This window comes from Excalfactoria chinensis, chromosome 3 (assembly GCF_039878825.1).
Source record: "Excalfactoria chinensis isolate bCotChi1 chromosome 3, bCotChi1.hap2, whole genome shotgun sequence".
NCBI classification, from domain to species: domain Eukaryota; kingdom Metazoa; phylum Chordata; class Aves; order Galliformes; family Phasianidae; genus Excalfactoria; species Excalfactoria chinensis.
Genome location: NC_092827.1, coordinates 103,460,475 through 103,487,533, shown reverse-complemented (window position 1 = coordinate 103,487,533; position 27,059 = coordinate 103,460,475). Strand labels below are relative to the sequence as shown.

Sequence of the window (27,059 nt, the reverse complement as noted above, 5' to 3'; positions counted from 1 at the left end):
CCGACTTGTTAAGCAATCCACTTGTATGTAGAATAAGATATTTTTTTTCCCTGGTACCAGTCACACAGCTCCGAGATCAGAAGAAATACATTCACTTTGAAGCTCCTCGAATGTTTTAGTTAAAAGGACAGCAGTTGTTTTCAGAGATCCAAGAGCATTTTTATCAGAATTTAATTTTTCCTTATTGATTTTTTTTTCTAGCATAACACACGTTGAACACAGGACGGTTTATCGTTTATTACAAAATAATGTGGCCTCCAAATAATGTGTCAGAAGGTACTGCTCTCCTTTCAATGCAGCAGCGCTTTACCTCCTCCAGGAGTCGGAGTCTCCCGATCGCCACTTCCCTTTGCACAAGAACTACTTCTAAAAAGGAGAATGAACGTCAGGCACACAGTGCATGCCGTGGAAGGGCTGCAGCCGCCCTCCTGCAGCACCGCAGCTGCCCTGCCAGGAGCAGGAGAACTCAGCCCCATCTTCTCCTGCTCCCAAAGACCTAACTTGGCGGCTGACAAGCATGCACACCCAGACACTCGCACCATGTCCAAAAACACCCAGCTGTGATGGTGTAGCAGAGTAACACCACGGGAAAAATTAATTGCTGTGAATTTTCAGAGGGGGCGGTTTTATTTTTGCATTTCATATTTTGCTGCCTACAACATCACACATGCAAGCAATGAATTCAGAATTAAACTCCTCGCTTTATCCTAAGGAGCGAGGAACTGTAAGGTCTGTTTATTTAACAAAGGTATTAGTTGTAGTAATAACAGCAATAATATCCACAACAACAGTAACAACACCACTGAAGGCACGATTCCTCCCTAAGCCTTTGTTGTTCTGCAGTAATTCCATTGTCTAGTTAGGCAGAGGTTTCCTATCTGCACTAGGATCATGCTGTAGGTGTATTTCCCTGCACTCAACGCATGGTGCTGGGAGGACACAGGCAGAACGGCCCTGTTGCTGCCAGACCCACAGCCCCAGGCAGCCCTCCACCCTCCGCCTGCTGCGCACAGCAGTGGGGTCAGCCCCAGGAACCCCGGCAGTGCCTACCTGGAGCACGGCTCCTCCTTGACAGCTATTGCACAGCCTCATTTCCTTGGGGGTTTTGCAGCTGCCAGGCTTTGCTTCTTTCTTGGATCTTGGTGTCTGAGGTATTTTGCTGCGAAACACAGCAATGGAGGCTCAGGCTGACTCCACTGGACACTGTCCGACATGGGCCGGCAGTGCCAGTCGACCGTAGCCCGGGTGCAATCCCAGCAGAGTCACAGCAACAGGGCTGAGGTCTCAAGGGAGGGGGCAGAGGAAACACTTTGGTGCCCCGTTTGCAAACTCGGAATTCAGCAGCTTTCTGGCAGTCCATTTCAAGCGCTTTGTTTTGGGAAGCGTTATGCATTTTTCTTTGTGTGTTTTGTGGGTTTCCTACAACTGCTCCTGACAGCTGTTGATTCAGCCAATAGAAGGCATTACGAAAAGCCCTCCGACAGCCACAGTGTAGAACACACCGCCTGGCAGGGGCAGCTCCCAGGCCCTGAGGACAGGGGCTACAGGCACGCAGCCTCAGGCCACACCTGCAGCAGGGACCACCCATGTTTGGCGGCTGCACTCTTTGTTTCAGCCGCATCCTGATAGATACTAAAAGGGACTGAAAAAGGAAACAAATGATTTCAAGTATAAGTTGCTTGCTGGTACTTCGGATAATAAAACTCCCCGGCAGACTGACACCAACATGCTTCAAACAACCATGCTCTGTGCCACGTTCTTATTCTTCCCTCACTTACTAAGCAATTTTTCAGAGGAAGAGCACAGGAAGGAAGGAAGGAAGGAAGGAAGGAAGGAAGGAAAGAAGGAAGGAAGGAAGGAAGGAAGGAAGGAAGGAAGGAAGGAAGGAAGGAAGGAAGGAAGGAAGGAAGGAAGGAAGGAAGGAAGGAAGGAAGGAAGGAAGGAAGGAAGGAAGGAAGGAAGGAAGGAAGGAAGGAAGGAAGGAAGGAAGGAAGGAAGGAAGGAAGGAAGGAAGGAAGGAAGGAAGGAAGGAAGGAAGGAAGGAAGGAAGGAAGGAAGGAAGGAAGGAAGGAAGGAAGGAGATATTTTCATTTTGCTTTAGATCAAAGCAAAACAAGAACGCAAACTGTGGCACATGGAATATTTTTTCCATTGCTGACATTCACTCTAGACTCCCTAAGTTTTGTACAATTCCCCAGGCCGGCTGCACATTAAGCTTGCTGTGTGTGGCTTTATTATAGCACGGTGGCAAGAAAGCATTAATATTCCTGCACTGCATCTGACAGGACATTTCCATACGCTCATCTGAGCTCGCACCTGAGAGCTGCCTCAAGGTGCTATGGCCGTGCTCCCACATCAATGCAGAGACGAGCACCAGTTCCCTACTGGGACGGGGCCATCCTTGCCGCACCGCACCCCACACAGCCCCCAGCTCCATGCTCTGCCCTCTCCAAGTCCCCCAGGTGCAAATTCCAAGGGTTGGGAGACACGGCCAGTGAGTCTCTCCAGCAGCACTGATAAGCAAATTGACTCAGTTGATGCCAATGCCACACACCTGCACTTGGGATCAGGACCCCACGCTTGGTGGGAATTCATTAGGAAATGGAAAACCCATCCTAACTACAATGATCATTTGTGAGTACATTTACGAGCCTGCTGTTTGTTAAAAGGATGCACTAAGTCACAATGGAACGAGTGCTGATATCAACCACAATAGGCCCAAACCTGCTGCACTTAATGCTGCTGGGACGCGGACCAGCCCAGCACGCTTCTAGGGTCAAGATAACAAACCAGCTAGTTGTGGGGCCGCGTTACCTGTACAAATGTAAGTCCTGATGCACTGAAACCTACAGAGCTCAGCATACTTGATGAAATCCTGCAATATCCTGGCAATGGCCGCACAAAGCCAAGAGCTGCCAAGCAGCTCCAAGGAGTAAGATACAGCGGTGCTACTCGGCCAGCAGGTCCTGCACTTGGAATGGCACGTGCCAGTTCAGCTCAGTGCTAAATGGCATTTATGCAGGGCTGCTGCTCTGGATACAAAAGCGGGCCGAAGCTGGGAGGAAATTGTGTCCAAAATATTGTCTGTAATGAGGATCCGTGCAGGCAAACAACCAGAGTCTGAGCTCCCATTGCCTGACACTGCCTCTCAAGCATCCTTAATTGTCTTCATTGTTTGAATTAAATAAAAAACAAGCTTGTGTGCCGAGGGTTGCACATACCAAACTGTGCATATGCCATTACTTTAAGTGAGGCATTACAAAAATATGGAGATGTCTCCGAAAGACTTTCTCTTACCACGCTAATTAGAAGGTGGCTAATTGAGCCCTCCTCAGGTCCCTGCTTCATTTTCCACCAGCACTGCTCAGACCAGCTCCATGGGGCTGAACCTACTCCAGCTCCCAGCACATGATGTCAGTACATCCCTTACCACCCGCAGCCTGCCTCCATGGCCATGAGCGCTCTGGCCACAGACACAATTCAGCCCATGGGGAGCTTCACAATTAAATATCCCATGTAATGAGAGGAAGAATGCAAAACATATTTCTGATCCTCTACACAAGATCTGTCTGACAGGGAACAAAATAGAAGAGATGGAAGGTATTAACACTTCTGCCGCTTCCCTGGAACAATCACACTGAAGCAGAGGGAAACTTTTTATTCTGCCTCACTCGAGTGAACTTGTATTTGTGTTTCCAATAAAGAATCATCTTTACATTAGCCGTCTACAACAACAAGGATAAGAAAACAAACACAAGCTTTACATTGTACAAAGGACAATGTTGGCATCACGTGCTTGTGTCCTCAAAAAGCGTTATTTCCAGGAGGCACAAGGGAAGGCCAACAAACCACAGGCACTTCTCCAGCCCCCCACGAGCAGTGTTCCAACAACTCCATCCCCATATTTTTTACATTTTTCCCCAGAAGTAAATTTCACAGCCATACAAGCCTCTACATTTAATTAAGCTTTCAAAAGTCTTCTGACAATGCCAACAATTGAAAGACACTTCTGCAGCTCAATCATGCAATCATTGTGACACTTCTATTTACAATTTGTCTTAGAAAGTGTTTCTCTGACATTGTACTTTAACAAAACAGCCAAGCTGCCAGTTCACAACCTTTCTCGGCCTTATTTATTACCAATAGGGCTTGCACAGGGGCCGGTTCCAGCGACAAACCCCCAGTAGCACCCGTGTAGGTTTTTCCTTTGGGGAGCTGCACAGGCCAATCTGACTGCTTCACATTCAGAGAAAGCAGAGTGAGTTTCACTCTGAAATGCTTCCACTTTCATTTTTCCCCCCACGAATGCAATTCAAGTTTTTATCTTATTGCCCAGATGCAACGCTAACTGTTCTGCTCCGACATCAATGATTTTTGTCATTCGAAACAAAACAAAATAATAAGGAATTGCAATTTACAACATACAGAATTCTAATGGCAGCTACGAGTAACAGTCCAAAAAAATTTCTGTGGCATAATGACTTGACACAGACACGATCTCCTGAGAACAGCAATAATCAGATGCACTTGATTCAGAATTCAGTACCAAATTATGTCCGCTTTCCCTTTGATTATGAGAGGGATTTCATGTGTTATTTTTCCCCATTATTATATTTGAATCGAACAAGCTGCTCAAGAATAAAGGATGCCAGCACTGCCGGCGACCTCTCTCTTCCTCGTGCAGCCACTTGGCACTCACCAGCACTGGCAGAGGGGCTCTGACAGGACTCGCAGCACTGAGGGTCCCTCCTCGCCCAAAACAGCCTTCCTTAATTCCCCCAGATTTATACATCCAACCAGTGGAACACTACAACCCGACACGGGTGGGCGATAAATATTTCTTCAGCCTTTTCAATAAGTGAACAGCAATTTTACATTCACTGATCTCCAGATACTTCAGTTAGTATTTCCCCCTATTGTAAAATACAAGACCGGATCGCTAAACCCCAGCCGCAGCACTCACTGCAAATCACAGCCTGCTGCTATCTGGTGCTGAGTGTTTGACATACATATTGATGAAAGCTGCCTCGTTGGACTCACACAACAGATCCTATTAATTCCCAGTTAAATTTATGGCATTTCAGCAACAGAGCCAGATCAGTATTGCTCCCAATTTTACATCACATCAAACCGGAGCTCGCCCGCCTGCAGCCAGGTACGCACACGTGTACACCGTCCCTGTTGCATGGAGTACGCAAGGTGCTCAGGGTGCTAAGGCTGCATGGATGCACAGGGTCCACGGGGTGCTCAGGGTGTACAGGGTGCTTGGAGCGCTGTTACCACTCCATCCTCGGAAGCAGGAGGCCTGCAATGCATCCATGCCAGTTGGAGCAGCCATCACTGGAGCAGCCATCATTCCGCGTTCAGTGGCCCAGAGCTTGCTCCTGCAGATGGTCTGCTCCTTAACCATTACTCACTCAAGGTGACTTGCTGAACACAATAAACCCACAGACAAAGCACGCCCTGTACCCACAGCCCACCTGCAGCACCTCTGTCAGAGGAACAACTGACTAAGAACGCTTTTACATCGCTGCTAAATGCACGTCTTCTGGTCTCTCACCAGAAAGCATCAGCTTGCTCAGTTCCTGAATACGCTTCCAAAAGCAGCCTCCTACCATTTTTTTTAACTTTTTAAAAAACAAAAACACCTGTAAACTCAGTTATCTCCTGATAGACAGAATAAAAAGCAGACACAAAGCTAGAAAGCACCCAAGGCTCACTGCAGGGACTCCACAGCCCAAAGTCCACGGCTATCCTATCTCTGAGCCTGCATCTCACTGCTGACCCCAGGCAGGGCTGCTGGGCATCGTGAGCACGCGTGTCCCACACCAGATGGGTGCTGGCCACATCCCGAGGGCCAGGCCCTGTGCCGAGGAGTTCCCCAGCATGCCCGAGGCCCAGCATGCCCGAGGCCCAGCTCACAGCCTGAACAGCCTATTTGGAACCACACGGAGGACTGCTCCTAATTCCTGCCTGACAGACACTGCATTCTGTCTTTGAAGCAGAGCTGCTCAATATGTAAATACAGAGTTACATCACATCGCCGTTCCTCCATATTTGGTGATTTAGTATGGCTCCAGCTCTAGGAAGACCACAAATCCCCTCCACCGGGCTCCCACACAATTAATCACAGCCTCCTGTCGTGTTCATTTGCTGTGTGTCACAGTCAGCACGTGGAAATGGGCACTGCCCTGTGCCGCTCCGGAATAAGCCCCCCAACGTCCATCCCTGGCAAACTGAGGATACAGAAAAGGAATTATTTACCCTTTTGTAAAAACACACTTTGTGCCAATTGTTGCACAAAGCAGAACCCAGCCTCGGACATTTGTCCGGATGACATGTGGTTGTGTAAATCACAAACAAAATCAAGATACATCTGTCAAAACCACCATCAGAGACAAGAGTGAGCGCGGAGAGGCATTTATCATTTGGCTGAGGAGGCAGGCTGCAGAGAGCGGCCTTTCCTGTCAAACCAACCTTTTGAAATTTCCAACATGCCCTTAAACTTTTCGAATAAGCATGTCTGTGCGCTTCAGCAACTGCCCTCTCTACTCTGGCCTGGCCAGTCGAAAATGGCATCTTAAAGTCAAGGTCGGTGGTGTCACTTTGCCATGGGGCTGTGTTTAATTACAGTCCATACGCTGACAGCCAATATGGAACCTAGGCTGGCTGATGCTCACTTAACTCCTTCACTGCCAGCTCTGCCCACGGCTCAACAGCTCCTTCCCCACACACGCAGAGGGCCAGACCTCCTCCTGCAGCGCGACGGCGACGACGGCACAGCTCGATGTGAGTGCAGCTGCACACAGTGCCGCCAGACACGCCGGGCTGTGCTGCACACGCCTGCTGCTCTGCCTCTGCGCAGCCACCAGGAGCACAGCCAGGCACAAGACTCCACTGCGTGAGACCACGGACACGCAACTGGAACAGAAATAAGCTTGCAAACACTTCTCCTCGTTTTAATTTACCTGCTATGTGTTCCTGTTTCGGGCAAATTCCTCTCGATGACGTTGACAAACAATCATCATCCTCTGGTGTAACCTGGATGCCAACCTCCACGGGATTGGATGCTTTTTTCAGCTCACTTGGTGAGGGTGAGGGTGGCTTATCCACAGCCTTCTCTAAGCAGAGACTGCCATTGCATTGTTTCCGTTTGTGCTCAATAAAAATAAGAATGTCCCCCAACGGGAAGTTCATCTGACACTGGCCACAGGTGAGGAGGTCATGGTCCCCTTCTGGAGCTCCCAACGTGCTATGGTCAGGTTCATCGTCGGTGAGAATGGCTTCAAGAGGTTCAGCTGTGTTTGGAGAAACAAAAGGAGACACATTAGAACTCCGGTAATGAGCGCTGGGCACAGGGGCAAACGGGAAGCTCCCAGCCATAAGCAATACTGTGTGCCCCTTCCCCCCAAGCAAAGAAGTGCCCCGTAACCATCGCCGCTGCAACAGGAACCAAATTCATTGGCCACCAAGAACACACTGTGCAGGAGCAGCCGCAGCCTGTAGAATCCTGCCACTGTATCTGCTCCTGCGGATGAGGACAGATTTCTGACTCGATTTAACGATTTACTGGTAAAATCAAAAGAACAGCCTATGAGAATGTGCTGCAAAGCTGTGGTGGTGCTAGGAAAACAAGTGAATCCTGTGCTTTATCGCCAGATGTATTATTTATGTACATGAATTAAAGGCTGAAAGCATTGCACGCGCGCACACAAACACACACACGTAGGGGGGTACTTCCCCGAGCCAGACCCACTTTGTAAAATTTTTGCTCATGAATGACACGTGTGCATGCAGAGGAAAGGCTCCAACAAACACCCTGTGTGTGCAACATGCAGGCAGCACAAGCACTACAAGCAGGAGCAGAGGGAAGGCAGAGAGCTGGGGCTCTCCCCATGCAGGTGCGTGTGCACCCGTGTGCCACTGCCCACTTTGGTGGCTCATAATTTGCACACTGAAAAAAGCAGCAGCCGCTCACAGAAAGGGGGAGAAAAGAAAGAAATAGCAGAGAAAAAAAAGCGACTGATAAAAATCAAGTGCAGTCAGAATTCCTGCGGGGTGGGAGGAGGATCCTCTCGCTATCCGGCTGCTCCTCAAGGTTCAAATAAATGCCAAATTCACCAACAATTCCGCCCAGAGATATCAACCACACAGGACACGGTGCAGCACTGAAAGACGTGAGGCAATTAGTCATTTTTCCTTTTTCATCCTGAAATAAAGGCATGCCTAAATTCTCCGCAACATGCTTGTACCGGTGGCCTTTCACCGTACACCAAGCAGCGTGGCCAAGCAAATGCCACAGTTCTTAACAGCAGAGAGGTGCTTTCTCTGAGATCGAAATACCTCAGCTAATGTTGTCAAAGTTGACAAATTTTCTGAATGAGCTCCAAAAAGCTTCATTATGAGGCTATTTCTGTCCACGTAATCATCAGAGGATGCTCTAACAAGGTAGAGTCGTCTTTCTTTTCTCTTTGCCTGCTTTCTTTTTTTTTTTTCCCCGAGTTTGCACGACAATAGCTCAGCACTGCGTGTACAGTGTATGTGTGCAGCGTACAGCCCCCAGCGCCGTGTACAGCCCCCACCACTGTAGGCTTGCCGGAACAAAACGGAGCAGCAGAGTGCTATTCCCTAGCCCATGCAGTGCTGCACGTGCTAATGGGAACGGCAGAAAGGAGAGCGTGCTGCAGGCGCAGAGCACCGCCATTCGCTGCCAGGTAACATGGGCGAGACGGAACGCAACTCCTAAACAGTTAATGGGTCTGACCTTCTTTAGCTAGCTGCCAATTTCACGTTTAATGAACTTAAAGCCACAGAGAATCAAAAAATAGATTTTAATTTGGCTGCATGATATTGGAACTGATTTTGATAAAGTGCAAAAATCGTGTGAACTCAGGTCAAATTTATTTCAGCCCTGCCCGGGCTGAATGCTGGGGAGGAAGATCTAGAGTAGCTCCCAGTTGTGCTGCATGAAATCATATAGAGAGAGCAGGCAGCCACCCGTACCCCGGCTCCAAGTAGGGCACGGGGATGCAGCCCAGCAGCTCTTGCCTCTGGTACCACTTCTCATTTAACAGAAGGTCAACCACGGGAGGATGAAGGTTACATTCAGAGTGACAAAAGCAATGTCTCAATCACCTGCTTTCCCTCCCCACGTGGAGAGCAAGCGGCTGCATTCCTGGCACCCGAGGGCAGCGGGATGGGCTGCGGGATTGCTGCATGCCATTTTTCTCCCCAGCCATCCCTTGTCTTTGGACAGAGGGAGCAAAGCAGCACAGGGCTAATTCCTCCCCTAGCTCGCTGAGCAGAGCAGAGACAAAGGTATTGCGGCTGAGCTGTAAATCCAACTTCTACCTCACCAAAAGTGCACAGCGGAACACACAAAATAAACAGCGTTCCCTCTGCAGCTCACTCAGCGAGGAACTCTGCAGCCATTCCTCAATTACAAGGTTTTCCCTCGGCCTGATTTATTTCTGACGCCTCGGTGTTATTTAGCAGGGGAAGGGGACATTGTGCTGAGACACCAGACAGTTAAAAGTAGTGCTAAACAACAATAGACTTTGCTAAAGTCTTCTCTGCCGGGGCTGATTTACAATCAAACCCAGGAAATGAAGTGGTAATTCAGAGGTTGCTGATTACACCTCCACATTTCACCTAATTAATTTTATAGGAGGCAAAGTTCTTGAAAATAACAAGATGATCAAATGTACAGATATAAAACCTGTAACCTCAACATTTTCTATGCTCTTAATGTAAATTATTGCTAATTAACGAGAATTATATAGTAATGTATGAAATACGGCTGGCACCGCACTCCTCACACAACACTGGGCTCCAATGGAAGCAGAGCCAGCAGAACACGGCCGTGTTCTTAGTACTCTCTCAGAAAAAAAGGAGGAGGAGGGAAAAAAAAAAAAAACAACAAACAACAAAACGGATCTCCAAAGCAAGCCCGAATCCACGATTCACCTGGTGTACCCTGCGCTGCCGGCTGCGTCCTTTAATTTTTGTGCACGCTGAATTCCCTGCCTAGGCACCTAATCACTCGTCCCTGTTTTTAATGCAAATTGCTCTGCCATGAACATGTCTCTCCGCTCCTCCTCGCCCTCCTGTTCCCTCCTTCTTCCCCATCCCCAGGCACCGCGGTCTCCCCCCGCCGGCTGCGGGGACCCGCGCGGATTTTCGCCTGCCCGAGAAAGGAGAGAAGGGGAGCGGCGCGCAGAGGCCGGCTCGGTTCGGCCCGGCTCAGGAGCGCAAAAAGGAGAGCTTAAGGGGTGTGTGTGGGGGGGAAAGGTGGTCGCCTCGTGCCAACTTTGCTCCAACTGCGGCCGGAGCTCGCGGCCCGAAGCGGGGGGCGAGACGCGGCGGCACTGGGCGGCCCCGGGGGAAGGGAGCCGAGCGGGGCCAAACTCCGAGCAAAAGTTGCCACCCGCCCCCACCAAAAATAATAAGAATTTGAAATAAAAATGAGTCCGGCCGGCCGGGGGGCGCGGGGGGCTGCGGAGAGTTCTGGCCGGGGGCGGCTGCGGCGGGCGCGCTGCCGGCAGCGGCCGAAAAGAAGAACAAAGGCGAGAGGAGAGGGGCCGGCAGGGAAAGGAAGGGAGAGGAAGGGAAGGGGCCGGCGGCGCGCCCTCCCTCCCTCCCCCCCCCCGCGCTGCGGGCGCAGAGGACCGGCCAGGTTCAAGTCCGCTGCCGGCGGGGTTTTTGATGTCGGTGTGCCTCCTAGCGACCGCCCGGCACATCCCGCCCGGCGCATCCCGCCTGCCCGGCTCCCGGGTCCCGCTCCTCCGGTCCCGCTCCCGCCCCAGGCCCGGCCCGGGGCCGCACACGTGAGGAAACACCGCGGCCGTCCCGCACCGCGCCCGGCTACGCGCCCCTCCGTCGCCCGGCCCGAGCGGAACGGGGCGGCCCCTCCGGGACGGCGGCGTGGGCCAGCCGGCGTCGCGGCCCCCGCCTCGAGAGAGGCGTCCCCAGGAGCGAGAGCCGAGCGCCAGCGTAGTGCCGAGAGAGTGCATGCGGGAACGTGCGGAGAGCGGTGGGAGGGAGCGAGGGAAGGAAGACGGCTCGGAAAGTTCTGCAAAGCGTGAGCGGGGACTGAACGCGTCGCGCCGGGTCCTGTGCCGTCCCTGGGAGGGAGCAGCACTCGCTGGGAATAATGGGGAAAATAGATGGCAAGAAATGAAAGAAAAAAAAAAAATACAACAAAAAAAACCCACCTCCGAGTAGCGTATATCGTTTCCCCTTCTACCCGCTCACCCGAGAAAAAGGGGATTTTCTGTCCCTTCCTCCCCCTCGCCCCGCATCTCTCTGCAACCCGAGGTGCCCTTTGTTGTGCGTTGAGCGGTCCGCTCACCGTGTCCCGCCCGGAGCGCGGTGCCGCTACCGGGGAGCGGCGGTTCCGCGGCGAGCGGCGCTCCGGGACCGGGCTGCGTCTTCTCTCTCCCAGGGAGATCACGTCGGGTTTGGGGCTTAAACGCGGGCGCGGGGCTCGCGGCTGTGCGAGCGTGCGAGCGCGAGTGCGCGTGTGGTGTGCGCTCAGCCCGGGCTCGCTCTTGTCTGTGTTTGTTGGCAGGAGGCTTCCCGCACACGCGGCGCTTGTAAACATTCAGACACGAGATTTTTCCCAATCAAAATCCACTTCCACTTTTTTTGAAAATCTTCCAAAAAATAGTAAGCGAGCGAGGCAGGCGAGACGAGGGCGAGGAGGGAATCCCTCTCGGCGCGCCACGGCCGCCCGCCCGGGGCTGCCCCCCGCCCCAGCCGGAGCCGAGCCGAGCCGAGCCGGGGCCGGGGACGCGGAGGGCGGCGGGGCGGCGGGGGAAGGTGGGGCGGCGGGGGCCCCGGAGCGGCCGGAGCCGGTCCGGCCCGCACCCCCGCGACGGAAACAAAAGGCGGCCGGGCCCGAGCCGCCCGCACGCCCTCGCCCCCCGGCCCCGCGGAGGGTGCGAAGGCGCGAGCGGCGGGGAGCGGCGGGCTGCGTTCGCCGGACTTTCTCTCCGCGTCGCTCTCGCCCGCGGCCGCTCGGCTTCCAGCGCCTTCCCGGCCGCGCCGCCCCGCGCTTCGCCCGCCCGCCCCCCGGCTGCTGCTGCCCGCCCGCGCGGGGCGCTCTGCGGAGCGGGGCCGGGGCGCGGAGCGGAGCGGCGGGACGAGGCGGGATGAGCGGAGCGGCGCGGGATCGCGGAGCGGCGGGAGTTGGTTGTGCTCCGCTCGCTCTCGCTCCCTCTCACTTTTCTTTATTTTCTTCCCGCTCTCGCTCGAACGGAAAATTAAATCCGCGAAGGGGGGAATCGCGGGAGTCGCTCCACGGCTTTACTTACGCGAAAATTCCCGCTTGCTTAAGTGCTGGGGCTTGCCCTGCTTGCGGCGCGACATGGTGGGCTGGCGGCGGCGGAGCGCGCGGCTCACATCGGGAGCGCCGGGCTGCGGAGGAAGGAGGCTCCCGAGAAAATATCTTCATCAATGTCTTTTGACATCCAAAATAAATTAGAAATAATACAAAGATGGCGCAGGGAAGATGAATTGTGGGATAGCAGTCATGGCTTTTTTTTTTTTTTTTTTGTGCGAGGAAAAAAAAAGAGAGGAAGAGAGAGAGGGAGAGAGAGGGAAAGAGGGAAGAAGAGAGAGAGCGAGATGAAAAAAATGGCAAAAGCCCCCCTGAGCCGCAAGTTCAAGTGCGGACGTGACGTCCCCGCGAACTTGAACGTCAGGAGCCTGGATGGACAGAGACATACAAAACATGGGCAGGGCGAGCCGGGGAGAGGGGAGGAGGGAAGGCGAAGGCAACACCAATGGACACTCATCGGGGGCTGGACATGAAAAAGAGAGCAGGACAAGCCAATGGCCGAGGACCGCGGGGGGGAGCGGGGAGGGGGCGCGCCGGGCGCACGCCGCCGGAGGGCCCCGGGGCCAGGGCGGAGGGGGCCGGCCGGGCGCGAGTGGCCGCGGGGCGAGGGAGGAGGGGGCGGGGAGAGCGGTACCCGAGCCCGGGAGAAGGACGGGAGGAAGGGGAAAGGGGAAGGAAAGAGGGAGAAAGAAAGAAGGTAGCGGCAGCGCGCACACTCTCACACCCCCGCTGGAAAAGTAAATACATCGCTGAAGCCAGAGGCGCGGGGGGGGGGGGGGGACGCTGGGCAGGCTGCCCTCGGGAGGGGCGGGGGGTAGACTGAAGGAAGCCAGCCAAGAGCGGGGACCACCCGAAACGAAGGGGACCCATCCGGAGACGGCGTCCCCACTCGTCCCCCCCTCACCACCACCACCCCCCCCCCCAACCTCCGCGCGACGGAATCTCCTCCTCCCGGGAGCCGCGGCCTTGCCCCGAGGGACGGCGGCGGCGGCCCCGCGGAGAGCCGAGGGGCGGCGGGGGCCCGGGCCGGCCTGAGGCAAACTTCGGTGGGGAGCGGCGTGCCGGCAGCCGGCCGCCTGCCCCGGAGCGGAGGGGGGTGTGTGCGGGGGGGAGGGTGGTGGCGGGAGGAGTTCCGCGAGCGGAGGAGCGGGAGGAGAACGCGCGGGAGAGGAGGGAGCGGGGACCCCGCCGCCTAGCCCCTCCGAGCCCAGCCCGCGGCAGCGAGCGGCGGCGCGGGGCAGCGGCTGCAGCCGGGGGATGCGCAGCGCCGGCCACAACTTCCTCGCCGCGCGCCCGCTGCCGCCGCCGGCACGGGGAAGGCTCAGGTTGCAGCAGGAACGGGCTCGGGAGCCGGGCGTGCCCGCACCGCCGGGCCGGCAGTACCCGCGCGCGACGCGGAGGCGAAGACGGAGAACGGAGGTGGCGTCTCGGACGGAGCGCAGGAGCGGCGCGGGGACCTGTTGACCGCGCGAGGCGAGCCCGTGCCGGAGCGGGACCCCGAGCCGCGGGCAGCCCGCCGCCGAGCCGAACCGGGAGCGGCGGGAGGCGCGGGGTCCGATCGGCGCGGGGCCGGGGGAGCTCCAGGTGGGTCGCTCACGTTGCCCACGGGGCGGCCGGCCGCGTCCGTGCGGCCACGTGCCCCGTGCGGAGCGCATATAAACGGGCGGGTGCGTGCGGCACAGGTACGTTCGCACGATTTGATCTGTATATAATGGAGCGCGTAAAGCTTTTCAAGGTAACTGCAGTGCAGAAGTAATGACTTTATTACCTCTGAAACGTTCTGCAGTTCGCGTTTAACAGTGCTCTGAATAATTACAAGTCATTACGCAGCCGCGCGCTCTCCGAAGCCCACGTACTGCGGGACACCTGGCCGGGGCCGGTGCTGATAAATAACAGGCGGCGTTCCGTCGGTTTTCTTTCAAAACTCGTAGTGAATTCATCACTTAGTCACACCCCAGCCCGCCGTCTCGCTGCACCGCGGCTAAGATTCCAGCGGTGGCCGCCCCGTGAGACGCGCTCTGCAGCGGACGGTACGGATGCTCTCGGGAGCGGCGGCGGGCGAGTCCTGCCAGCCTCGTGCCCTCGGTGCCGGCGCGGAGCAAACCGTGCGGGCGAAGCGGAGCCGTCCCTCAGCTCAGCGCTCCCCCCGGCCGGCCGGGCGCTGCTGTCGGCACTGATCACGATAACGCGCTCTGCCCGCCGCCCCCCGCGCTGCCGCCGTCATGTGACGAGAGGCACACCGAGAAAAGAGGCGTCGGGAGGCGTTCTTAAGAGTGCCGTATCCGCGGGCTTTATTAAAGCAGGTGGGTTTTTATTTTGCTGCGTTTTAGTGGAAGGAGCGAGGCTGTTTAACGAGCAGCCGTGGACACAAATAACTGTATTTACAAGCCCTGACGCGGCTTTTGCCAGGCGATAAATCCTGACGCCGCGACCATTATTCTCCGTAGCCCGGGGCGCGCAGCCCGGTCCGTGCCCCATAACGATGGAGCGCGGCTCTCCCCGAGCCCTTCGGCGTACGCCGGGTGTCGGCTCGCGGCCGGCAGTGTTTTGAATGGGAGACTTTTCTCGGCGCTTTCCACGGTACGGTTCCGTCTCTGATCCTCGCCTTTAATGGCCGAGCCATGGTTTATGCTTTTATAACGTGTTGACAAGTTTCCTAACAGACTTTCTGAAATAACGCACATATATTCACGTCGGTTACAAACTCCACAGTATTTTTAGCGCCGGGTAGATCTATATCCTAATGCACTGAGAGGGAGCGTAAATCATGGAGGATTTCATAGCCCCTTCAGTAGTTTTCTGTATGAAGTACGAGCAGCGTGGCCTCCAGACGTAACCTTTTAGAAAAAAAGACAGCTCTTTTATTTTATGGTGTAAAGTGCTTTTAGCTTCAGGGCTCTGAACGTGAACGCGGTCAACAAACAGCTCCTGCGAGGGGCTTAGCTGCGGTTCGGCCCCTGCGCTTGTCGCTGCGCGACTGTCGGGCGGCTCACGGGGCCGCCCCCGCCCCCTCCGCCCGCCCCGCGTTGGGCCCCGCAGGGCCGGGCACGGCCGCGCACGCCTCGCCCCGGGGAGGGGCTGCGGGGCCCCCGGTGCGGGCAGATGGGCAGCGGTGGCGGATGTCCCGCGGGCAGCGGCCCCCGGGAAAGGAGGAACTGGGGAGGGGGGGGAGGTCGCGGGCGCTGCCCTTCTTACAGCATCCCCTATGCACCGCCCGGACATGTGGCACGCGGTCAGCCTGCCCCGTACCTACGGCACAAAGTGATGGCATTGCTCAGCCAAGCTCATGGACGCAGCACTTAAACGCAGTTAAATTTTTTTTCAAAGGCTGCTAGTTCTGGAAATGCAGCAGGCAGAAGGACGAGTGGGAACAAATCTGGGCAAGTGCTGAAGACAGCCTAGCAAAAGGGCTGTGAGGACTGGTGAGCACTCGTGCGTCACCTCCCTCTCCACCACGGCCCTCCCCTGCCGTACCATCCTGCCTTTGTGCCTCACCCCAGCCAGCTCATCCGCTCCTTGGTATGGACTCCTGGCTCCAGAGCGGATGTGCCTGATTGCAAGTGCAGAGGTTGGTGCTGGAGCCTGGGCCATAGGGTTGTCACATCTACCTGAGAGTGCACCAGCCTCAGGAAGAGGCTGTCCACCTGCTGCAGCCCCTCAGCTGGCTCACATCCTGCCCCTCGTGGACCAGAGCCCCAAGATGCCTGCCAAGAATGTCTGTGTGCCTCCGGTGTCTCATCCCTGGGAACAGCAGCACGGTCTTCCCTCCAGCAGAGCCTGGAGGCTGCTGTATAAAGGGACTGCCTCCAATGGGGAAGTGTGGTCTCCCTCCATAGCGCAAACAGGCACATGGTCCCTGTGTGGCGCTGAGGCCCAGAGGTACAGAGGAGCACGGTGCAGTGTGTGCTACGTGCTGCTATCCCTGCCTGTCTGCTGATTTAGCTGCAGACTTGGCAGCAGGTGAGTTCAGGATCTTTGGTGGGCAAATGTTCCCACTTCAGCGCTCCAACTGCCATTCATTCATGGCAGCATTCTCACACGGCAGCTCAGTGTAGAACATTAGAACCAAGCATAAATTCCAAACCAATGCCAGTCCTCCCAAGCCACGTGTTACATAACGGCTGGTATCACAGGCACCCTCCTTGACGCAGTGATAGCCTCAATCAGGCAGAGGCACCATGGGTGGAACTCTTATCGTACCAGGCTGACTCCCCATGAATGAGCAGAGGACTCACACATCCTAGAAATAGAATGTACATTGGTACTGCAGGCTGAGGAATGTGGGCGCACTGCTTTCTCTTTTCTCTCTTTTGTTTTGTTTTTTACTAAAGGCTCGAAACAAGCTCTGATCCTGCAAGCACTTACTAGCAAGCACAGCACACACTGCAGCGAGTCTCTGCAGGGTCACACACATATGAGCACCAGGTGACAGCAAGATTGTGTTATGGGCTGCTCTAGGCACGATCCAGAACAAAGTGCTGAACTTGAGGAGAGTTCTTCCAGAGGTTACAGCGAGGTCTGGGTTGTCAGCCTGCCCCTGCTTGCACAGCATTGGGCACAGTGGAGCCCTGAACCTTGACTGGGCTGTCTAGGAATGACTGTAAAATGAATGGCACAAAGCACTTGGGATGTAGACTCAGATAGCAAAGCCCTCCTCTAAGAGTACACATCCTGGTACTCGTGGGTAGGCAGGCGGGGAGGCACTAGTTACAAAGGAAGCCAGTAACAGCTCACTTCTAGTCTCATGTTTCGTTGTGGCCAAACTCTGGTTTTAGTTTTCCTTACTCCAGAAGTTACTTTATTATTAGTTATTTTGTATTTTAGTTATATTTTCCTATTTTTGCAAGTAAGCATGTAACATGCCCCTGACAATTTGTATCCTAAGCTTCAAGCCAAGGCATCTCAAGCGTTGCAGGTTTAGAACCGACTTACAATGTGAATCCATACGGTCTTAATTATAGCAGTATCAGCAGCCATGGTTCGAGGGAAATAACAGAGCTTTCATTACTAAAGAGGCACAGTAGTTAAGGTCTGTCAGTGTTCCTGTTACAATCCCCATCTTGAAGAGGTTATAACTTGGGCTGTGTAAATTTGATTGAGCTGAAACTTGGGACTCAAACTGTCAGTCCATATAGGGATTTACCTTAGGAATAATTGGCTAATCCATTGCTTGATTCAGAGGCCTTTATAAAATGATTTTAATGGGTTTTTAATGTTTTTTTCTTTTACTGACATCTAGGGTATGAATGTGGTACTTCTAGCTCTTTTGAAGCTCCATATTGAACAGCATATGTATAGGTACATGCATTAAAGCTATACAGAAACAGAGGAGTTCATGGGGCACACGTATCACTCATGCATCCATGTGTTCACATATACAGACAGAGACTGTGTAGGAGAAGTGTGACAATCCATCTATCTCAGAGTATGTCAGATAAACAGGATATAAATGCCTCAGACAGAAGGGAGCTAAAGCACGTCCATTGTGTCTGCTGTGTCCCACAGTGACCAGCTGTCAGACCTGCTCACATCGCTGTGCTGGGAAAGGTGGGTGTTCCCTGACCCAGACACCCGAAGCAGTTCTGGTGCACTACAGGACAGTGAGCAGCTCACTTCCGTTGGCTAAAGATGCAGTGAGGATAGCAAGGGACAGGAAAAGGTCTGTCATATCGATCACTTGGTTTTCTTTGTTAACAGTTTTTTGGGACTTATCATTTTTTGGGGGGACATTCTCTTTCCTCAAAATGTATGGAAGTGAGTCCCGTGTGCACCAGAACAGTCATCATGACTGTACTTTCAAAGGCATTGGACACTTGACTTTGCACATTGGGCTTAAGTAGAGCTTTGTGTTACAAAGAATTTTACTTAGAATTGCTCTTCCTGCTAGTTCCAAACCTCTGTGGCTCAGAGACACTTCTGATCACTTCAGATCACTCTAAGCCAGATCATGCACATCTGGGGAAGGGTGCAAACTTGGAATTTTCTTTAACCCTAGCAGGAAATACTGGCAAGCCCAAGGCCAGCAAGATGAGCCACAGACCATGAACAGGTTGCTCTAGTGGAGCCAGAACCCAAAACGTTTCTCCACTAACCTTCTAAATGTTTGCAAAGCATGAACACTATCCTTTGAGACACTGATGAGATGCCAAGTCATCCATTTACCTAAGCAGGTACTCTTTGAGCTTATGTTATTGACCAAAGTGTCTTTCTAATCAGTTTCCTGGCTTTAGCTGCTAGGTTTTAAGGAGATCCCTAGCTAGCCCAAGGCCAGGAATTATGGCCAGTTCAAGCCACAGGCAGGCAGGCATAACCTTCTGGCACAGCAGATGTTGAGCTCAGGCAGGGTGAGCATGCTGCATGGGTAAAAAAAGGCTGGGCCAAGTTCCCGGCAAACTCCTGGTAAGGCTCAAAGCAGGAGGAAGCTGTGAGTCTGGCTCTCTGCAGCTGTGCCACGGGGCTTGGCCTGCAACTTTAAGAATGGACAGCAGTCACCAGTGCCTGGCATTAAGGCATGCCAGCAAGAAATTTGTTTCCTGGTTCCTGTTCACTGCAGCTGGAGTTATTTCCCTGGTAAGTCACAGGCACTGGTGCCAACAACCACTGTTCTGCAGGTATGTATGTATGTATCACTCCCACCAATTATCAGGAGTGCACCCCAAGTTTTAAAAGCAATGGCACACCGTCACTTCAGAGTGTCCTGCTAATCAGCAAGAAAGTACAGGTAAGCTGGGCAGAGCTGGTCTGCTCCTGGCCAAATGAAATGTGTGGGGCAGCACCAGTCTTTTCAAAGAGTGGTTGTTTAAGATCAGCCTTCTCTCGGGATCATAACGATAAGCTCTTCACGCTTCCCTGAAAGAACAGATCCAAGGGGCTCAAGCTCTTATCGCCCCTAACAGGAAATCTAGAAAGTTCCACTCTAAATGTGGTGGGAGGAGGTGGAATTGCAAATGTTTTGTCTCAGAAAATAAATCCAACTACACCTCCATCAAATTAAATAAGAATTCTAGGATAACAAAACTAATTAATAAAACTGAGTCACCCAGTAGAAGTGTCAGCGGTCAATATATATCTATACAGAGAGAGAGAGAAAGAGAATTATTTCTGTTGAGGAATCTGCTTTGCTACACAAGGTGTGGAAAGACTCGGTCCATTCACACTCTCCCCAGCACATTTGGCCTGAGTGACAGCAGGGATGGAGAGTGCAGTGGAAAGCATTTCTTTCTCTAATGCTGGCCAGTGCATCCCATGACAGAGGAATCAGCTTGGGCTTGGCCACCAAAAAATTCATAAGCATATTTGGCACATCAGCTGTACTCCAAGCCTGCAATAAGCATGTGGCCATTATTCTGTTAAGTTGGTATCCAGTCGTCTTTTGGAAGTAATCTCAATTAGGTAAGCTTTTTGAACTTGGGTTTTTATAGTCACTAACAATGCATTTAGCTGACATTTCACATCACCATTCCCCCGTATTAATTTTGTGTTACTGTTTTAGATTACATTTAGTTTTAGCCTTTAGTTTCAGCAAAGAAGAAATACATGTGCTATCTGGAACATGGTACCATTCGTGTGAAGCTCCATCTAGATGGAAAAAATAAAGAACTGTTGAGATAGCAGAGATCTTCTGCATTTAAAAACATAAAGAACTTTGCTGTGGGGGTTTTTCTTTGCCGTATTTATCCCGTGCAACTCTGTGTGCAAAATTTCAACTTAACTGAAATATTTCAATGCAACTCTGTAGTCAAAATGATATATTATTATATAGCCCAAAGCTGCACAGAAAGATGCTGTGCTGAGGCGTAGCGAGAGGGATGGTGAATAAAGCATGATACAAGCACACTTCCTTGAGCAGTTTGGATAGTTTTGCCACCATTTGTTATTGTCAGCACACATGATTTTTACATTAAGGTATGAATTCTGACTGCAGTGAAAAGAATGCCTTCCACTGCCAGTATGAATAAGATTTCACTCAATTAGAATAACGTGCATGTGTATCATATAGTATTACACAGAAAGCTGATGTGCATTAAGTCTGAATGCTGGGAGTTATTGTGCTAATGCTATTGTTTGGTGAGCAACTATTTCCCAGCAGTGGAAAAAAAAAAATAAATAAATAAGGTAAATTAAATACATAAATCAAAAATATTCACAGTGTTTGATATTACTGTACTGAAATTAATGTATTCGTAATTTAAACTTTACTTCTCCCTATTGTATGAAGTTTCTTCTTCATACCTATAGAGAAACAAATGTAAACACAAAGAGAGAGGTCCATAGACTGTGTGCTGAAACACATCACTCATTGCAGTGCTTGTTGCTGCGTGTAAATGGAAGGGAAATACAGGCTACGTCGTGTTGTCAGGTGCACAGGCTGTTTCCTACCTGTGTCAGTGAGAAGTTTGGTCTGAACACTGTAGAAGTGATGCAGTCTGCTGTGATAACGTACTGGTTAACACCCCAACAATGTAGTGCACTCCAATCACACGCTCCTTTACACCCCAGCAACGTGGGGCACTGTGACCACACAACCCTCAGCACTGCAATGGTGTGTTCGGGGGATGAGGAGCTGCGGAGGTCCTGGCACTGCAGTTCTGCCGCACAGAGCTGAAGGTGTCCGATGCACAGGATGGGCACACAGCTGCGACCGTTCCTGCGAGAAAGGTCAAAAGTGCCTGGGAGCCGAGGTGTGCCTCAGACGGCCGCTGTGCTTAGAGACAATAAACACGAAACTCTTCTCTACTGCGACCTAATTAGCTTTTATATTCAAAGCCGCACAGCATTTTTGCACGTTGCTTATGAATGGAACTAAAAAATACATGCACCACGACACTATATTTTTAAAGTATTTATTGAACGCCTTTCCCATTCTCCCACGATTGTCTCCTCCTTAGATGTGAGTTTTCGGTGAACATGACGAGGCTAATTGTTTTCCCCTGCGATGATCACTGCGTTTCTCAAGCCGTTTGCACCTACTCACGGACCTCACATCTTTCTTAAAGAAACTGATAACTCCGCTTCCAAAAAAGCTGGTCGGTAAACAGATTTTCTGCCCCGAGCTTTACAAGGATGGCTCTTGTCTCAGAGCCACCTTGTACTTACGATTCTTTTTTCCCGGATTTATTTTATTTTATTTTATTTTATTTTATTTTATTTTATTTTATTCTATTTTATTCTATGAGGTTTATATATTTTTTTCTGTTACCTTTTCTGCCCGTGAAGTAATCATGGAGAACGGCGGGGGGCTCCATAAATATGCAAATCGTCTCCAGATAACTGGTTTCGCTGGTTCCGCCTTGGAACTCCCGCCGGGCGGCTCCGCGGGGGAGATCGCAGCCCCCGGCCCGGCGCCCCGCCTCTTCCCCCCACCCCCACCCCGCTCCGCAATCCGAGCGCTCCTTCCCCTTTCCCTTCCCCTCGCCGCCTCCGCCGCTCCTCGGCGCGTGCCTGTGCCTTTCAGTTCCTTGGCAGCGTCCCGAACCGAGAGCACCGCGTCTCGTCGCTGCTGGGTGTCACGGGGCAAAGTGCGGTAGGCTGAACCGCGCTCGTGCCCTTCCCTTCCTAAGTCGGCGTCAGAAGGATTAAAAGCAGCAACCGGCTTCCAATTAAAAAAAAATACGCTAAAATGAAAGCTTAACTCGTGGTTAAACACGGGAGCACATCTTTTTGTGGATTCTGATTTGGCTCTGCTGTTAAACCAACATCGGTACTGCACTGACGCTTTAAATAATAAAAATGGCTAGAGTGTTCTCTGTCATCTCATTGCTTACCCGCCTCCACACGAGCTGTTTTAAGTTCCTAAATAGTCTAAATAGGAGAGTGAGAAGGAAGAGATAAGCTGCGAAAGTTCCTTGGAGCCAGAGAAGCAGGGCGGCTGACTCTGCGAGCGGGGGATGCTCTCCATCCCTCCGCAATCGTCGCAGCTCCCATCCGCGGAAGCCTGCCCAGCCGCCCGTGCTGGAACGGCACTGAGCTCGTGGAGCACAGAGCAGACTGGAGGCACCAATGGGGGTTACTGTTAAAGTTCTGAGTTGGTCACTACTGAAAATTTCAAGTAACTTCCCTGAACTCGGTTTAAGACTTTTTTTTTTCATGTTAACTCCAGGTTCGATTGCTGGAAAAGGCTGACTGCTAGAACAGCAAAACCAGTGCACCATCCAGCAGCCGGGAATCAAGGCCCTTCTTTACCAGAGCCCCTGCCACATACATAATGTCGCCCACCTTCCAGACACTCGGCACAACCATTCAATCTATTGAATCAAGACACTGTTTGATCTTATCTGCATGTGTGAGCTGACTGACAACCTGCCTACACTGCATATTAAATCAACTATAGTAGCTGTATCAAGCTGGGATGATCTGTTAATTCTAAATTTACTAACTCTTCAAGTGCAGTCATTGTGTTTAATCTAGTGTAGCCAGCATTTATTTTACAAGTCTAAATCCTTCTTCAAGATATGCCTGTGCTGTAGGTTAAAAAATCATTAATGTGTAGGAGATGGTAACTGGCAAGAGTTCACTTTGATCTTTGGAAGCTAGTTGACAGCATCGCTGCTCCAAACACATACATGTGTGCTCTCACCACGCTCGCGTGCCCAGCGTGCTGGATGTGTGCAGGCATACACACCTAATGACATTTCCTTGCAGAAAGAGTTTTGCATGAGACAAGGAAGAAGAGAGGCCTCAGACAGCGCCTTCATTCCATGTCTCCATTAAGACTTACAATCGAGAGGCAAACTCCTGGTGCTGCAATGCAGTGAGAGCATGTGGCTGCAGGCAGAGCTCACCTGGAGGGCCAACCAAGCTCTCCTCGAGGCAGCGCCCAGCTTGATGCATGCCTGCAGCCACTGTCAGCACCCAACGTCTCCACACACTGAGGACCACAGCCCCTGCAAGGCTAGAGAAAAGGCAAGTGCTGCTGTCAGCACCCCTACCAGCATGCCTCCTCCTAGACGTCAATACATAAGCAAAAAATGGTGTACATATATGTACATACATCTAAACATGTTAATCTGCTCACTGTACACACCCACCTCTCCCTGTCCCAATCCCCTGTTATCTATTATGCTTGCATGCCACTGATGGCATCAACGTATTCACAGCTTTTATTTCAGTCACAAACTGGTAGGCATGCTTCCTTTTTTGGTAATCACATGCCTGGTATCTCTCTAATGTAGCCTAATAACAATTTTAGCATTCAGATAAAACGATTTCATTCTGTGATTGCCTTTTCTATTAGATTTGATTCTAAGAAGCCCCAGTGGGTGCCTCCGAGGCAGAGATCTATCTGTGAGGCTGCAACCGATTCAATAGCAGCCTGAGCTAACCTTGACCTTTCCCTAGACCCTGCTCCATCTGGTGCCAGCCTGGTCCCCCCCTTCTCCTCCTCCTTGCTTCACAGGCAGCATTGATCAAGACAAAATCGAGCGGCTCTCTCCCTCGGAGGGCTGGGCAGTCACAGGAAGGACAGCACATTTCACTATATGGAGACGACTGAGCCTCTTATGCAATCATAAATCTACATAGAGGCTTCTGATTTGATATTTTCTTCACCTCCAAAGACTCTCCCCTCCCTCCCCCAGCAGGGATTTATAAACTATAAGACAACGGCTTTCCCCAACACCTGGAAATTATAAAGCTGGCTGTTGGGAACGCATCCTGAAGATTTGATCTGATTTACTTGGCTTCTTATTTATTTCCTTGCAGCCCACTCCATCTTTTTCCTGCACCCTTGGTTCTGTACGTGTGTCTCTTCTTTCTGTTATTTTCTCCGGCTTGGCAGCGGCCTTTATTCACTTCCTCGGGGATGCCGGGGTGCCGCTGTGGGTAGGCTGGAGGGGCCAGCTGGTGGTTGGCCGGCTCGGGAGGACCGGCATCCTCCGAACCCCACCACCGACCGCCGGCTCGCTCGGGCGCGTTTCTCTATCTGGAAATGAGAAGAGGCTCCTGCGATCAATCGGCACTCAGCACTTCGTGCTTCGTTTTCCTCCCCTCTTCTCTGCTCTGCCGCTGCACCTGTCCCCCAGCGCCGCCTCGCCCACAAAGCCCGAGCGGAATTGCGCCGTGCCCCACGGCCCCGCACCGCCCTGCGGCCCCGCGCCGCCCGCCGAGGCGTTCCGATGCTCTCCCTCCCCCGTTCCCTCCTCGGCAGCACCGCGCTGTGGTTCGCCTCGCGGACAGCCGCCGCGTCGGTGCTCTCATCTCTCATCTCCGTGTGGGTTCCTTAATTGCCAGGACGTTCGTTTACAATCCGCGATTTGCTTTTGCTTCCCAAGAACTGTAGCATGACCGCGTTTTCTCATCTCACACCAGTCTTGAGGTTATATAACAGATGATTCAAAATCATAATGACGATCTAATCTATGCACACTAATTATTGTATGGAGTTTCCTGCACACACACAGCTCCTGCAGTATCTGCAGAGCCGACAACTGGCTGTAGTTGCAGAGTAGAAAAGGTAGAGATTGATATTTGGCAGTATGTGTGCGGAAGAGAGAGATATTACTTAATGGGAAAAGGTATCTGGAAATGCATCTCTCTTTTGAGGAATTTGTTTCGCTTTAACTCCGTGACTTGTAAAAAATAATAGGAAGAAACCATGAATTATGCTGCAAAAATACATATACTCAATTTATCAGTTTACTGTTAGGTTTCCTATCTGCAGTGTTACAAAGATTTAGAACATTTCCAAAACTTTTGGATCTAATCTGTGTTTTGTGCAGCCTCCAGTTTGTTTGCAGGACCTGCCACCACATGCCAGCTAAAAATGTGTGTCAATTAATAATAAAAAACTCCCTTCCTTCCTGATTTCTGCACTCTCATACCTCAACGGATAAAACTACTGAAGGTGAGACATTGCCATTACTAAGTTTTTATTCTAAAGCACCAAAGCTTCCCCAAATGGAGCTGCTGAATATTTCCTCGCTTTTCCCAGTGGCAATTTACACACACATTTAAAGTATAAAGAATATTCAGCACTTTAAGGAATGGTTTTTTTCTTCTACACAGATCAGCCAGTAGAATCAATCACAAATCCAGTGTTGTCTCTGCAGAAATGCCTGAGTGTGGGATACTGTTTAAAAGCATATTGTACTTATCAATAAAATGTGAAATGGCTTAAAAAACAATTTGAGCTATGAATTACCATCTGCTCTTGGAGGGGAAGGGAGCGGGGTGGTTTGAAACAGAAAGTAACTGCATGTATTTTCTCATTTTATTTTATTTTATTTTATTTTATTTTATTTTATTTTATTTTATTTTATTTTATTTTATTTTATTTTATTTTATTTTATTTTATTTTATTTTATTTTATTTTATTTTATTTTATTTTATTTTATTTTAATATAGTAACATGAACTCCAGAATGCCACAAACCTCCATCTGTGTGAAAGGCATCGGCACAGTTCATCGTACCTTAGGTCAGGACTTTGCCCAGATTGTTATTCACTGCTTCTTTTAACTACCTGCAGAAGTGCCACGGTACTTTTTTTCCCCATTTCACAGGGCGTCCTTACTAATTTCAGACATTAAAAGCCTGATCCATCTTCCCGAGGCCTCTGCCCAGCCCAAGGGAAGGCATGGCCCTGGAAGCCCTGCCTGGCTCCTGCCTCTCAGCAGCTCTTCCTGCCAGCACCGTTGCTCCCCGTGGCAGGGCTCACCACACAACGGGAGAACAAAATAACAGCTAGTTTCTTCCTACTTAGTTAGAGTTATTTCTTTGCTGTCATTCAGCTTTGTGCAGCTGGGAGCCCTGACTTTTGTAACCTGCTTATTCCAGTTCTTGCTCAGTTAACCAACCCAGACACTGCTCCTACCATCAACAGAGAGCAGGGGAGAGCCCTTTGGGAGCACACAGAGCGCTTCAAACCAGGCAGTCAGGCTGGAACAAGTGGAGGACGTGAACAGAAGGTCTTGACTGGAACTGGGTTTCACAGGAGCACGAGGGAGGGAACTGTGAGCTGTTACAGGTCCGCCCTACTCAAGGAGCATGAGGTTCACACGGCCATTCTGCAAAGCGCAAATTGCCCTCCTCTCCCCAACAACTGACGCTTTCTACTCGCTTTCTACTCTCTGAAAGACTGATCTGTTAAAAGCACTGTTTCAAAAAGGAGAACAAGGGGCAGGTTTTGTGCTCCCTTGGAACATGGCTGGAGTGTAAATAAGATGTAAGGGAAGAAGGAAAGGCAAATATGGTGGCATTAGACGGACCTCATGTTTTGATTTCCATCGTGCTCCCAGTAGGGCTGGGACCACCGAGATGCATGGAGAGTTACATACGGAGCACACAAAGCTCCTTGCTATAGCTGCAGCACAGCGTGTGCTGGGCATTTTGCACCTCGCATCCATGGCCACTGTAGCATTAGGGTTCAAATACCCCGTCCTCCATCACTAACATGTACTGGAGTGGAAGGTTGAAGACTGGCTTGACAGAGTATGTAATGTCTCACATGGGAAGAAATGCAGTGAGTGCATGATCAAAAATAGCTGCCTAGTTCTGTGTCAAAAGGTTTCAAAGGTGAAATGCATGTTCTGGGAAGAACTGAGCCTGAGCCCTTAAACCACATGAGAGTAGCATGAGGCCAAAGCCATACAGCAGGACTAACTGCTGTTCTGAGAACATACAGTTCTGTGAGACTCCCAGACTCCTTTCTTCCTTTCTCTCTCTTTCTTCCTTTCTTTCTCTCTCTCTCTCTCTCTTTCTTTCTTTCTTTCTTTCTTTCTTTCT

The 27,059-nt window shown here is 51.5% G+C and overlaps 1 protein-coding gene across 10 annotated transcripts in view; it reads right to left on the bottom strand.

Moving 5' to 3' along the window:
* Nucleotides 1–12,781, bottom strand: part of BCL11A (BCL11 transcription factor A) — a 61,583-nt gene extending 48,802 nt beyond the window's left edge. For 4 of the 10 annotated variants that reach the window (XR_011903042.1, XR_011903043.1, XM_072331546.1 and 1 more), the window contains exons 1-2: nt 12,315–12,780; nt 6,969–7,298 (exon numbers count right to left, since the gene is read on the bottom strand). Coding sequence is in view for 8 of the 10 variants with exons in the window: in XM_072331546.1 (XP_072187647.1) it covers nt 6,969–7,298; nt 12,315–12,369 (385 nt within the window). In the remaining 2 variants the exon portion in view is untranslated. Of the gene's footprint in view, nt 1–6,968; nt 7,299–9,966; nt 10,112–11,213; nt 11,302–11,350; nt 11,476–12,314 lie in introns of those variants that run through there. The other 6 variants (XM_072331547.1, XM_072331551.1, XM_072331552.1 and 3 more) reach the window with 6 other exon arrangements.
* Nucleotides 12,782–27,059: the final 14,278 nt, after the last annotated feature.